Below are 13,908 nucleotides of genomic sequence, written 5' to 3'. Positions count from 1 at the left end.
ACGCTTGGCTGGGGTGGGCAGCAGACATGGAAGGGGCAGTCAGAGCCCCCTCCCCACTGCTCCCGCAGCAGCCAGCCACTACAGGTGGGTGGGGGAGGCCTCGACAAGTGCAGGCCTACAGACACTGGGGGGCCTTGCTTTCTTTCCATTGGCACACGTTGCTATTCCTTAACCTCTATACACGCGCGCACACACACACAGAATGAAATACAATTTAACCAGGAAGAAAAAGAGTTGCAGGAGAGAAGAAAGTAAGGTTTTTCCTGAACATCCGTAGACTTCAGTCATGCCTGCTGCGCTTCGTTTCCAGTACCCTGGGTATCAGAACAAGTTTAAAAGACTGCACTGGCAAAGATTAAAAGACTGAACTGGCATGTAAATCACAAGCAGAAAGCATTTTTAACTATCAACAATTCTGAGTTTTTAAACTGTTAGTCAATATTATATTCTGCTAATCCACACTGAAAATGGTGGGCATTTATAATAATCAGAGAGAAATTTTACATGAAGACTGAAACTTACTTTTAAGGACTCCCACAAGGGAAACTGGACCAATGAGAAAGGAATCTGAAAAGAAAAAAAAAAATCAAATAAATTAGGTAGGAAGGATCAGAGTTTGCCTACTACTATCATGAACCTATAATTACTATTTAGAAACCTTAGTTCATTTTGACTTTATGTATGTAATAAAGCTAACATTAAATTTATAGGTATGGTAGACACAGTTTTCAAAAAAAAGAAGTTAAGCGGCAACTGCCTGGAGACTTCTACAAACTCTCTGAGCCCAAGAGACATCGTTTTGATGGTGCAAATCCCTTTTGAAACAAAAAGAGAAGCAGGATACAGAGATCTAGCTACCGAAATGACAAAATAAATATTTCCTGTCAAAGCAATAAAGACTTTAAAGACTTGACATTTTTCTGCTGAAGAGCTAGAGTTATCTACTCCTTAGGAGGCCAAGTGTTGGAGTCTGAAAGAGAAACCAGGAGGAGGGAGAGGAAGGGGGAGAGGGAAGCAGAAGGATCAGGGTGAGGGAGGAGGAGACAGTGGAGGGAGCAGAAGAGGGAGAGAGGACAGAGAGAAGGAGAGGGAGAGGGAAGGAGTGGGGGAGGGGAGCAGTAGAAGAGTAAGGAAGAAAGGGGAGGCACGGGGAAAGATGGAGCAGGCAGGAAAGAGAAACAAGGAGACCCTTAGAAGAGGAGGCTGAGAAACGGGGACAGAGGTACAGAAGAGCTGGTGCTGCGGTGGGTAAGGAGTGCAAGAGCACCAGCCGCCTTCGGGCCAGTCCTGTCCCCAGGGCAAGCTGGGAGAGGAGTCTTCTGCAGTGGCAAAGGGGATGCTAATAACCCTGAGCACACTGGGGCCGAGTGCGAGCTGGCAGCTGGTTAACAGAAGAGAGAGAACTACCAAACCCTTCTCATGCATCAGGCCCTGTGCTAATGAGCACTTCCAGAGCTTTATTCCATGCCTCTCCAGCGTCCTGTAGGACAGTTAGGTATGATCACTATCCCCACGTTATGGATGAAGATGAGGTACGGGGACAGTGTGTAAAAGACACCCTATGAAGCCCGGACAACCTGACTCCAGGGCCTGTCTACTACTCTACCGAGAAGACATTTAAGTGCATTTATTTGCACATAAATTCACCCCCAGTAGACTCTATTTGCTTTCTAGGAAATCTTCTAAAATTTCAAGATAGAACCGCAATCGCACCTCCCTATTTCCCAAGACAAAACACCTAAACTCTAGTCAATGCCACCCACTCGCCTCTGTGACATCCAGTCCCTGGCCAAAAGGGCCGTGCGGGTCATGCTGCTCTGAGCAGGCCCCTGCCCTGCCCCTGTTCTCTGTGTTCAGCTCAGCTGCCAGGGAGAGTAAACCACGGACTCTGAATGTTATCGACGTGCATACGGTGTGTGAGTGCTTGAAGCGTGTGTGCGCTAGAGACCACAATTTGGAAGGCATTAATGGACATTCACACGAACCAAGGGCATTAAATTACTTCTGAAGCATCTATACTGAACCACAAATTAGAAGTCTAGCACCATCTGTCTTATCTGCTGGAGCGAATGATGGTCCTGAGCTTGAGAGGGGACACAGAAAAAAAAAATGTCTTCCCTTCAGGCAGGAAATGGCAGTAAGAGAAAAAAATCAATGGCAATAGTCTAGTCTAGGCTGACAAAGTAGAGTCTCAGAGAAGTCTACGGTTTGCTGTCTTCACAGTAGGCAGCACCCTACCCTGTATGCAAAATTCCACAAGAGGAGTGAAATTTAGTGTTTTTGTCACCAAAATGTAAAAGCTTCTGACAGAGTCCATTCTGAAGCTAAAGTTCAATTAAATAAACTATCTATACCCCCAAAACTGACAGTATAATAGTTTTCTAAAAGGTTTTCTAAATTTCAAAAAAAACAAATATATATATATAGTATATAATAACACATCCAAGAGGACTAACAGGTACTAGGATTACAGATGACTTTGATTTTCTTTGTACTCTCCCCTCCTAGATGTAAATCATCACATTTTAATAAGAATGAAAACATTTCATATTTACAAGATGAAAAAGGCCTTATACCTTATTGTAATAGTATGTGGTAGCTTTCCTTACTTCGTGATTAAAATAACCAGGGGCGCCTGAGTGGCTCAGTCGGTTAAGCATCCGACTCTTGGTTTCAGCTCTGGTCACGATTTCAGGGTCCTGGGATCCAGCCCCACATCAGAGTCCTCACTTAGCGGGGAGTCTACTTGAGATTTTTTTTCTCTCTCTCTCCCTCTGCCCCACCGCACCCGCCCCTGGTGGCATGCACTCTCTGTCTCAAATAAATCTTTAAATATAAATAAATATAAATAACCTGTAAAATGTTATCTGCACTTTTTTAGTACTTAATAATATTGGATTTTGAATCTCGTAGACGAACATTTTGCCCATTTCCCTCTATTAAAAGCTATTCATTAAACTGTTCCTTCAATTTAAAGAAGTGATTTAAAAATCACACAGTTGGAATGGCCAAACTATTCCATAGGGTATTTATCTTAAAAAGTGAGCCGACAGTAAATCCCAGCTTTACTCTCTAAAACGAGATTAACTGATAGTCTAAGGTAATTAAATGCACTGTAAATGCTCAAAATAATTAAATTTATTTCTGGTTTCTGGTAGTGAAATATCCCTCGTAAGATAAACTCCTGACGTGTAAAATTTTTCAAATATTCCTCAAGTCAAAATCTTATTGAATGCTTTCTGTCATTTACAAGACGAAGAAACAATAATGAAAATGTGTTCCACACATGTGGAAGGAGCACTGCCAGCAAGTATGATGGCTCCACGGCTTAAACAAACACTTCTCCCAACTTCTACAGAACATGGGCCTGTCGAAGAGCTAGCTCCCGCCCCGTGTCTGGTTTGGAGTTACATAACAGTGATGTTTCTTCAAAACGTGGAATTTTAAACCCCAAACAGATGTAAGCTGTTATTCTAAAATGTTTTATAGATGAAGAAAATGAATAGCTGCACTCAGAGGTCTTATATTCCAAAACACAACACACTCCTTTTATTGCACCCGAAGTTACAAAATGGCTCACTGTTGCGACCTTTTTAATGCCTCCATTTAAGATGTTTTGTTTGAATAAGGTTGTTACGACCCAGAGCACTAATAAGTGAGCAGCAGTAAACCCAGCTACCATCAAAGAGGCAGATGCAGAGGGGGAAAAACCTGCTAAAATTCAGCATGGATTCCACTTAGTAATAAACACAGCAATAATGTTGTACAAGGGTGTATGTGAGGATTCCATGCGCAGTAGATAAAATTAATACAGGTGTGGTGAGAAAGGGAATGATGTGTTGGGCATTACTAATGAAATAAATAATTTACAAAATTACATTATGAACATGCTTTACCTCTCTAATTATTGGACCAGACTCATCACTGAAGTCAATCAATGCTTTTAACCCAGTGATTTTAAAACAAGTGCCCGTAACCTTACGGTTCTTAAAAAATAATGAAGTGATTTATAACAAACAAAGGGGATATAAAGATATGATTTCTAAGGCATTACTTATCTGTAAAATTCTATTTTTCAATGGAAAAATCACATTACAATATCAATACTTTAAAAATAAGACTTGATTAGAAGCCACAATGAACACACTACCATGAATGCTCTAGAAAGCATAACAAGAAAATGTATTTTAAAAGCTGTGAAACCCATTGTACCTTGGCAGAAATAGCCCCAAATTCCCTAGCAATAAGACAAAAAAAAAACCAAACAAAACAGAAACTTTTTGCTGAGACCTCAAATAAGAAAGGGTTTGAAGTACAGCATGGGATTGGTAGGCCTGCCATGGCCCAAAAACTGGCCTGTTCCAATTTTCAAGGGATCCTACAAGTGACCCACGGAGATGTCTCCTTTTTGTTGCATTACAGTGTCAAAACTTCTGTGACTCATTTAGGGTTTTCCACTTCAGTGCTGCATTGGTAACAAAGCCATTCTCCTCTTAAACACGCTGTGCCTTTTCCCATTCAATCCCAGGGTTAAAAAAGGACAAATCAAGTTGAAGACCTAAAAATCTGGTGCTCCTAAGTGACTATTGTTCCAAAATTCAAAATTAAACAAAACAAGTGAGAGCCATTCAAATCTGATCTGCTAGCATTTGACAGGACAGAAAAGAATTCCAACAGTCAATATATACTGATTTTTCAATCGAACAACCATAATCCATTTATACACATTGCGTTTGGAGAGCAGAACATCTACCTAATAAAGGAAATTAACATAAAAGTAGGGAAAATTTACAGTGAATTATTCCTTATGTTTATAAGAGATATTAGAAAGTCCTAAGATACCTTTTTAAAAAAAAAAAAAAAAGCACAAAATAGACAAAAGAGTATCAAAATCTAATACAGAAAAGGAGATGTGTGTAAGTGGTTTTACTCTTAAGCAAATCTTTTAGAACTCAGCCAGGAGCTCTAAGGATATCACCAATCACTAATTCCATGTGCTAGGCACAGCAAGTCCTCAATAAATGTTAGCATTGAAGGTAATGATTTGATTTTCTTTCTCTGCATTCTACAGAATCATCACAGGAATTGTGTCTGGGTGGAAGGCACTCCCAGGACATCAATGTACATATGAGTGGGCCAGTCACACAGCACCATGATATAGTGAAGATAAGAGCAATGTCAAAGTAATCCATGGTCCACTATATATCTAAAGTCCTAAAAACAAGTTTCACTGTTTTTACAAAGTGAAAAGTATATATATTTGATGCTACTCCTAATAAAAAATCTCATGAAGATAAGAACACAAGGGAACTTCCTCGATCTGATAAAGGACTCCTGAAAAATCCATAGCTAACACCATTCTTCAGGGTGAAAGACTGAATGTTTTCCTCTTAAGATCATTAACAATGCAAAGATGCTCACTTCCATTCAACACTATATACTGGAGGTTCTAGTCAGTGCAATCAGGCACAAAAACAAAGGACAAAAAGCATAAAAACTGGAAAGAAGTTGTCCTTATTCACAAATGACAATTATTAGTCATGCTGAAAATTCTAAAGAATCTTAAGGAATCAATATATGAAAAATATCAATAACATTCCTAATTACTAGCAGCAAATTAGTGAAAAACAAATGCTTTAAAAAAATCTGCTTAAAGGTGAATTAAAATTCAATTTAGGAAAAAAGTTAACCAAAGATTTATAGGACTAATGTACTAAAAGTGACCAAATAGGGGCTCCTGGGTGGCTCAGTGGGTTAAGCACCTGACTCTTGATTTTGGCTCAGGTCATGATCTCAGGGTTGTGAGATCAAGTCCCACTTCAGGCTCCACATTCAGCAGGAGTTTGCTTGAGATTCTCTCTCTCCCTCTCTCCCCACCCCTGCCTATACCGCCCCTCTCTCTAAATAATAAAATCTTAAAAAAAAAAAAAAAGATTCAGAATATATATTTTTTAAAAACTTCTATAGCTCAACATCAACAAAAACCTAATTTTTTTAATGGGCAAAGGACCTGACTAGACATTTCTGATGAAAAGATGTATAAATAGCCCACAACCATATGAAAAGATGTTCAGTATTACTAATCATTAGAAATGCAAATCAAAACACAATGAAATATCACCTCAGGGGCGCCTGGGTGGCTCAGTGGATTAAGCCGCTGCCTTCGGCTCAGGTCATGATCTCAGGGTCCTGGGATCGAGCCCTGCGTCGGGCTCTCTGCTCTGCAGGGAGACTGCTTCCTCCTCTCTCTCTGCCTGCCTCTCTGCCTACTTGTGATCTCTCTCTCTGTCAAATAACTAAACAAAATCTTTTAAAAAAAAAAAAAAAGAAAGAAATATCACCTCATATCCAGTAGGAGATTAAAAAAAAAAAAAAGAAACATGTATGGACAAGGATATGGAGAAAATTGAAAACTTTGCACACTGTTTTTGGGAACGTACAATGATGCAGCCATTTGGAAAACAACAGAGAGTTCCTCAAAAATTAAAAAACAGAATTATCATATATGATCCAGCAATTCCACTTCTGGGTATTTACCCAAAATGATTGAAAGTAAGGTCTGAGAGAGGATTTGTACGTTCCAGTTCACAGCAGCAATGAAGCAAACTAAGCGTCCATCAATGAATGGATAAAGAAAATGTGGTGTGTGTGTGCATGTGTATTTTTAAGCCTTAAAAAGAAGGATATTCTGACAAACACTACAGAATGGATGAGCCTTGGGGACATTATACTAAGTGAAATAAGCCAGTCACAAAACGACAAATACTGTCTGATTCCACTTACGTGAAGAAATTAGAGTAGTGAAATTCATAGAAACAGAAAGCAGGATGGTGGTTGCCTAGAGACAGGGAGAATAAGGAGATGGAGAGTTCTTGTTTAATAAGTACACAGTTTCAGTTCTGCTAGATGAAAGTTTTAGAGACCAGTGGCAAAACAGTGTGAAAATACTTCACACAACTGAACCGTATACCTAAAAATGTTTAGGAGGATAAATGTTATATGTATTTTACCAAATTAAACTTTTAAAAAACTTTTTAAAGGTACTATTAATGAAAAGGCAAGCCACAGTGAAAGAAAATATTCACAAAACATATCTGATAAAGGGTTTCTATTCACAATATAGAATTTTCAAACCTTATTAATAACTAAGAAAGGCAGAGGGGAAGAATCCAATTTTAAAAATGCACAGAAGACTTGCACAAGCTCTTCACATAGAAATATATACACAAATTTCTAACATAAGCAAATGAAAAGATATTCAACATCATTCGTCATCAGGGGAATGTTAATTAAGACACACTGAGAAAAAAGGCTGGTGATTCCCCAAAAAGCTAAACACAGAATTACCATATGACGCAGCATTCCGCTCCTAGGTACAGAGGCAAAATAACTCAACTCTGGAACTTGAACAGATACTTGCATACCAATCTTCACTGCAGCATCATTCACAATAACCAAATAACCCAAGTGTCCATCAATAAATAAACTGAAAAATAAAATGGGTGTTACCCATACAATGGGATATTACTAAGCCATAAAAAGGCCTAAAGTTCTGACACAGGCTACAACACGGGTGAACCATGAAAAGATCATAGTAGGTGAAATAAGCCAGACACAAAAGGACAAATAATGTATCATCCCACTTATATGAAATATCTAAAATAGACAAATTCATAGAGACAGAAACTAAATTAGGGGTAACCAGGGGCTGGGGGGAGAGGGCAGTGGGGAGTTCTTACTCAATGAGTACAGAGTTTCTGTGTGGGGTGATGAAAACATCTTGGGACCAGGCAACGGGGAGAGTTGCCTGTGTGTGTGTGATTGATACTCGCGTGTGAATGATACTGAAGTGCACACTTAATGTGGTTAAAGTGACAAGTGTTCTGTTTGGCCTACTTTATTTTTAAGATTTTATTTATTCATTCGACAGAGAGAGAAAGACAGTGAGAGGGGGAACACAAGCAGGAGGAGTGGGAGAGAGGGAAGCAGGCTTCCTATCGAGCAGGGAGCCCAATGCAGGGCTTGATCCCAGAACCCGGGATCACAACCTGAGCCGAAGGCAGACACTTAACAACCGAGCCACCCAGGCACCCCTGTTTTGTCTATTTTAGGACAATTTAAAAACTATTTTTCAAAATGCACACAATGACAAGCCACTGTACAATCAGTAATAAGTTGAAATCAGAAAGACTGACAAAACCAAATAAGGGTAAGGATGTATAGCAATCACAACACTGTGTTGCTGGTAGGAACTTAAAATAGGACAATCACTTCCAAAAGGGATTTGCTACATTGTTGTTTGATCCAGAAATTCTAACCCTAGGTATTTATCCAAGAGCAATGACAGTACAGGTCCACAATTAAAGTGTGATGAATGTCAGCGCAGCTTTAGTCACAACAGTTACTGTCCATCAACAAAAGAAAGGCTATATGTAGTGTGGTATAGTCATATAGTAGAATATTGGCAATAAAGGGGAAAGAACAACTGCCACTTGCTGTGACGTTAATGTCCCTCACACCTGGTCTGCTCAGCAAAAGAAGTCAGACATAAAAAGAGTTCATACTGTAGGTTGTTTTTAGATAAAGTTCTAAGGAAAGGCAAAACTATCCCAGGTGGGCAGACTGACTGGGATGGAATACCAGAGAACATTCTAGGGTATAGAAATACTCAGTATCATAATAGTGATGTGGGTTACATGAGTATAGCCACCCCTCCCAAGTATACAACTATCATTTGTGCATTTCAATGGATACGAATTTAATCTAAAAGTATATTATAAAAAATACAACAGTAATCCAAGTAGAGTGAGTGGTGGTACAGCTGAGCAAAAATGGCAGAATACGGCTACCTGTTGAAGCCTGGAGATGGGCACTTAGGCTTCCTTATACTATTCCATTCACCTTGTGTATGTTTTAATTTTCCCATAACAAAAAATGTGTACAGGTAAAGCATGATTACATTCTCATTCTTAAAATTCATACATAGAAGCCTAAAACACAAGGTCAAAGGGAGCTCCTTAACCTCCATTTAACCAAACCTAACTGACATTTGAAGATGTATCTTCTCATTTATCCCAACATACTTCATTTTGGTTTGGGTTTTTTCATTAAACATTAGTATAAAGAGTTCTAAAATTTGATTTTTCTTCTAAACAATATCAAAGAGATATTACCATATTCATTAATATAGATCTATCATTTCTGACCAATGCATAGTATTTCACAATATTCATCTCCTGGTGATTTATTTTCTAATTTTTCTCATAAAACACTACTTTTGTTTATTTAACATTTATAATACACAGCAGATTCTAGACATATCACGCAGACTGAACAAAACTATGACAACAGTGGGATTACAAGATGAAGGCCCAACATTAACCCTTCATTAGCACAACTGTCCTTAAAAACGCCCAGGGTTAACATTCAGGTCTCTCAAGACACAAAGAAATCATCTTTTAGATATCAAGTTTAATTTACCAAATCAATCAAAATGAAAAAATCATAAAAATTACACTGGCTTTTACACTGCAAGAAGTGATTCTAACACACTATTCCACACTCCTAGGCAAATGTTCAATACTTGCATTAAGGTTGAATCCTGCCTTAAGAGGTCTGCAAACATTGCTTTCACGGTGGGATTACGGTACCAAGAATTACCATGACTAAGTAGAATATAATTCTGAGGTCATAGGTAGATATAAGTTGTGCCCTATCTGAAAAGAGGTACTATTTTTGTCAATTGGGGTTCTTAAGAAATAAAGTTAGAAATGCTTTTAAAAGTTTTCCATTTAGGGGCACCTGGGTGGCTCAGTAGATTAAGCCTCTGCCTTCGGCTCAGGTCATGGTCTCAGGGTCCTGGGATCGAGCCCCCCATCGGGCTCTCTGCTCGGCGGGGAGCCTGCTTCACCCTCTCTCTCTGCCTGCCTCTCTGCCTACTTGGTGATCTCTGTCTGTTAAATAAATAGGTCAAATTTCTTGCACTAAATGGAAAACTTTTTTTTTTTTAAGATTTTATTTATTTATTTGACAGAGAGAGAGATCACAAGTAGGCAGAGAGGCAGGCAGAGAGAGAGGGGGAAGCAGGCTCCCCGCCGAGCAGAGAGCCCGATGGGGGGCTCGATCCCAGGACCCTGGGATCATGACCTGAGCCGAAGGCAGAGGCTTAACCCACTGAGCCACCCCGGTGCCCCCCCAAAAAAACATCTTTATATAAACATACATACATATACATACAGACACATATATACTGACTGATTCCTTCACTGATGCAATTTATTTTCATTGGCTTCTTTAATGAACTGTGAGAATCACCCACAATTCCTACGATGATCACTCAGCAATTAGTGTGATTCTTACTAATGAAACCTGAACTTCTCCTCTGTTGTGTAAGAAGCAAAGGAAGAAGTTCCTTTTCGGTTCTTCAGAGTCATTTCCAATATGTTAAGCTGTGTTGATTTAAGCCTTCTAAGAAAACAGCCGAGAGTAGTTGAGGGAGGTGCTTAAGACTCAGAAATTTCACAACCAGAATTCCTGTCTAGATGTTAGAACTCTGGCACAGGGTCAGGAAACAGATGTTTTCGGTTGGAATTTGCATGCAACTTTAATCCCTTACAAAACATAATCAGGTTGTTCTTCAGATTTTTTTCTGTGGCTGCGAACAGCATTCGCATGTATAGTCGCTCAGCTTTCCCGCCTATGACTCCATCCCTCCCTTTCAGCCAGCCTGGCTTAGCTCTTAGCTCTGAAAGCAAAAAAGGAAAAAGTTGTAAGCAACCCTCAAGCACTCCTACAAGAGAAGGCAGATTATTTTGTTTATTATTCTACCAACTGTCCTCGTTAACTGAGGCACATGCTTATTTATCCGGGTCTTCCTCATATCTGAAGCAATCTGTTTTTTGGTAATAAAGATGTTCTAATTGATGGTTTCCCAAACTCTAAAAAATACAAATAAAATAAATAGATAAAATTTAAAAGACCAGCCAAGAGCAATAAACATCTCACCTAATATTTGAATCATCTGTTCAGCTATATCCTTTGGGCATCTATGCAGAATTACAACTGGAAAGAATGATAACGAAATAAAAAGAGGTTTGCATCGTGGTTTGGCTGCATGGTGGCTCTCCCGCTCCCTCCCCCACCTACCTACCCTCCTCTCTTGGTGACCTCCCGCCTTGGGCCTCCCCAGAGTAATGCAGTGGGAGTAAACACATATTTGAAAGCAGCCCCATGAACAGAAATGACAACAAGGAGGCCGAGCAGCAGTGTGGCACTGACTAGTTTACAAAATGGTCCGAAGAGAGGAGGAGGGGCTGGGAAATGGAAGGGAAGAGGACGGTAGCTGGTTAAGGGCGGGAAGGGAGAGGTGTGTCTGCCTTTCTCTTCACTGCATCCCTGTGCTTGGCAGAACAGGGGGCTCAGTAACTATTTATCACATGAGTGACTGGAGGAAAAGCAAAGGAATGGAAGAGAAGGTAGGCAAAAAGGCTGGCAGCAGAATTAGAGTAAAATCCAGCTCCTGGTTCAATAAATACTCTTTCCTTTTATCACTACTGATTTATAAATATTTGTTCGAACAATGTGCTGAGAGCAGATCGATAAGGGGATAAAAAGTGGTATCAATCAGATGCGAAAGAGATAAAATACAAAAGCAGATCCCATTGGTTTCATCTGTTAGTTATATCAAAAGTCAGATAAACGCATATATACACATCCCTGGAAATAAAAGCTTCCCATAGCCACTCTACAAATGTACCTCCAGTGAACTCTTATTGACTTCCAACAGAAAACAGCATTCGAGCCCAAGTGGTAAGAACTAGAAATCGTCTACTTTGTACAATTAAAGAGAAGCCATGCTTCCAGAAGAGTAACTCTGGGTGGAGTTTAAGGCATCATAATAAACTGTGACAAGGCACTGCCCCCAGTTTTCTGGTTTCCTTATCCTCAGTTCTGTTACATGCGCAGAGTCCTGTAACTGTGAACACTCTCCACAGGTAGTTTGTGTCTGACCACAACCACAATACCATTTTATGCATGTGAGCCAATTAAGAGAATTAGGAGAGACAAGAAATAAACCATAGGGTCTGATACAGACTTTTTAAAATGATGGATAAAAATAAATATTCCCTAATAAAAGGAGGAACAAGAAACTTGGCCAGATTTTACCCACTGTGATGCATTACCAAAACAACCCTCAAACCCCAGTGGCATACAACAAACTTGTTTCTTCCATTCACATTGCATGATGGCTACAGGTTGGCCATGGCTGCCTTGAGGCTGTGGCTTTTACTCCATGTGCCTTCTGATTCTAAGACCCGATCAGAAGGAACCATAACTCGGACATGTCACTCTCAAGGCAAAAGGAAGAAACTGAGAGGAAGTTGTTATACCTCTGATTCAGAGCTAGAATACATCACTTCCACATCGGCTCCACTGATTAAAACAAATCATAGTACCAAGCCTGACTATGGCACAGGGAGACATTGCAAATCACTCGACCCTCTTCCAAGGAAAACAGCAAAAGTGGAGAACTATAATTTATCCATATTACCTTCCAACTTCCATGCCTAATGCTTTTCTCTTCCCTGTTGGTTAAGCCTAGGCCAAAGCATACACCCAAAGCCATTAAGTGAATGACAGAATAAAAATCCAGGGCCAAAAAAGACTCCAGGAAGATGATGACATGAACGTAATACCCCTACTGCCCATGTGTAATGCACACTACCATTTTCAATCCCTCTGTTGCAATAGATATAGGCCTGATAAGATTGCTGGAGATTGCTAAATGGAATTGAAGGCTTAGGAGGAAACTGGAATGTGTGACTTTAATTTTTCTAGGAGCTGGGCGAGTACCCAGAGTCAAGCCTCTTGTAACCTTGAAACGACAACTGTAAACTAATGGTTCTAGAAAAAGCCGGGTCTGTGAAGATCTGATGACCCCTGGGTGAGGGGCAGATCTCCTGAATCATCTGAGACCAAGACCAGAACTGGGCCTTTAGGAGCTGACAAGGAAAATAGGACAAAACCTAAGGTTGAGCATCTGGAAAGACAGTTACCAGCCAGGACAAAGGGAGCAAACCCATAACTAAAAAGAGCTGTTTGAAGAGTAAGAGGCCAATAATGGTCAGAAAAAATAATAAGCTAACTGATGGAGATTTAACTACAGCAGAGAGAAGCCTTCCTGCATCTAAAAGCACAATTTTCCAAATAAACCATACAGCAGATTAAAGGAAGGAAAGAATGGATCATGGCAAAAGTCCAAATCTGTGATCTGAAAGATCAAATGGAAAAAAATAGCTCAAAGCAACAAAAGAGAAATCATGATAGAAGAGATAAGAGACTTGGAGGACAGAACTAATGAGATGAACAGCAGTTCCAGCAGAAAAAGATGAACAGATAGTAGTGAGGCAATAATAAAATACATAACAGAAGAGATTTTGCTTGGCCCAAAGAAAGACCTCAATCTGCAGATTAAAAGAGCTCATTTTATTCTAGACACAAACCGAGGCATAACTTAGTAAATGCCTGAACTCTGTAAGAAAAAAATTTACAAGCCTGCAGGTGGAAAGAACATATTCCTTACAGAAGGGAAAGCTCAGAGAGCTACCAGAATTTCCCACCTGCAAAATCAGAAGCTAGAGCAATGATTCTAAAAACTACTAAGAGAAAAATGGATACCAAACCCTATACCTGGCACCTGGCAGGAAATAGTGCAGATATTCAAAAATGTGCAGGGAAAAAGTAAAAGAAAAGGTAACCTTTAATGGAATAGAAACGTACAGTAAAAATTCCAAAGAAAGAAAAAAAAAAAAGAAAAGAAAGGAAAAAAAAGAAATCCAAAATAACTTAAAAAAAAAAAACACAGCAAAAATAAGAAAAGGGTAAGGAACAACAAGTTAAAATATATAA

The 13,908-nt window shown here is 39.5% G+C and overlaps 1 protein-coding gene across 5 annotated transcripts in view; it reads right to left on the bottom strand.

The window, feature by feature from the left end:
- SLC25A26 (solute carrier family 25 member 26) overlaps nt 1-13,908 on the bottom strand; it is a 129,284-nt gene that overhangs the window by 28,357 nt on the left and 87,019 nt on the right. For all 5 annotated transcript variants that reach the window (XM_045990037.1, XM_045990033.1, XM_045990035.1 and 2 more), the window contains one exon: nt 523-567. In XM_045990037.1, the coding sequence (XP_045845993.1) occupies nt 523-567 (45 nt within the window). The remainder of the gene's footprint in view (nt 1-522; nt 568-13,908) is intronic.

This window comes from Meles meles, chromosome 20 (assembly GCF_922984935.1).
Source record: "Meles meles chromosome 20, mMelMel3.1 paternal haplotype, whole genome shotgun sequence".
NCBI classification, from domain to species: Eukaryota; Metazoa; Chordata; class Mammalia; order Carnivora; family Mustelidae; genus Meles; species Meles meles.
The sequence above is the reverse complement of the archived record's forward strand: the minus strand, read 5'-3'. Positions and strand labels throughout refer to the sequence as shown.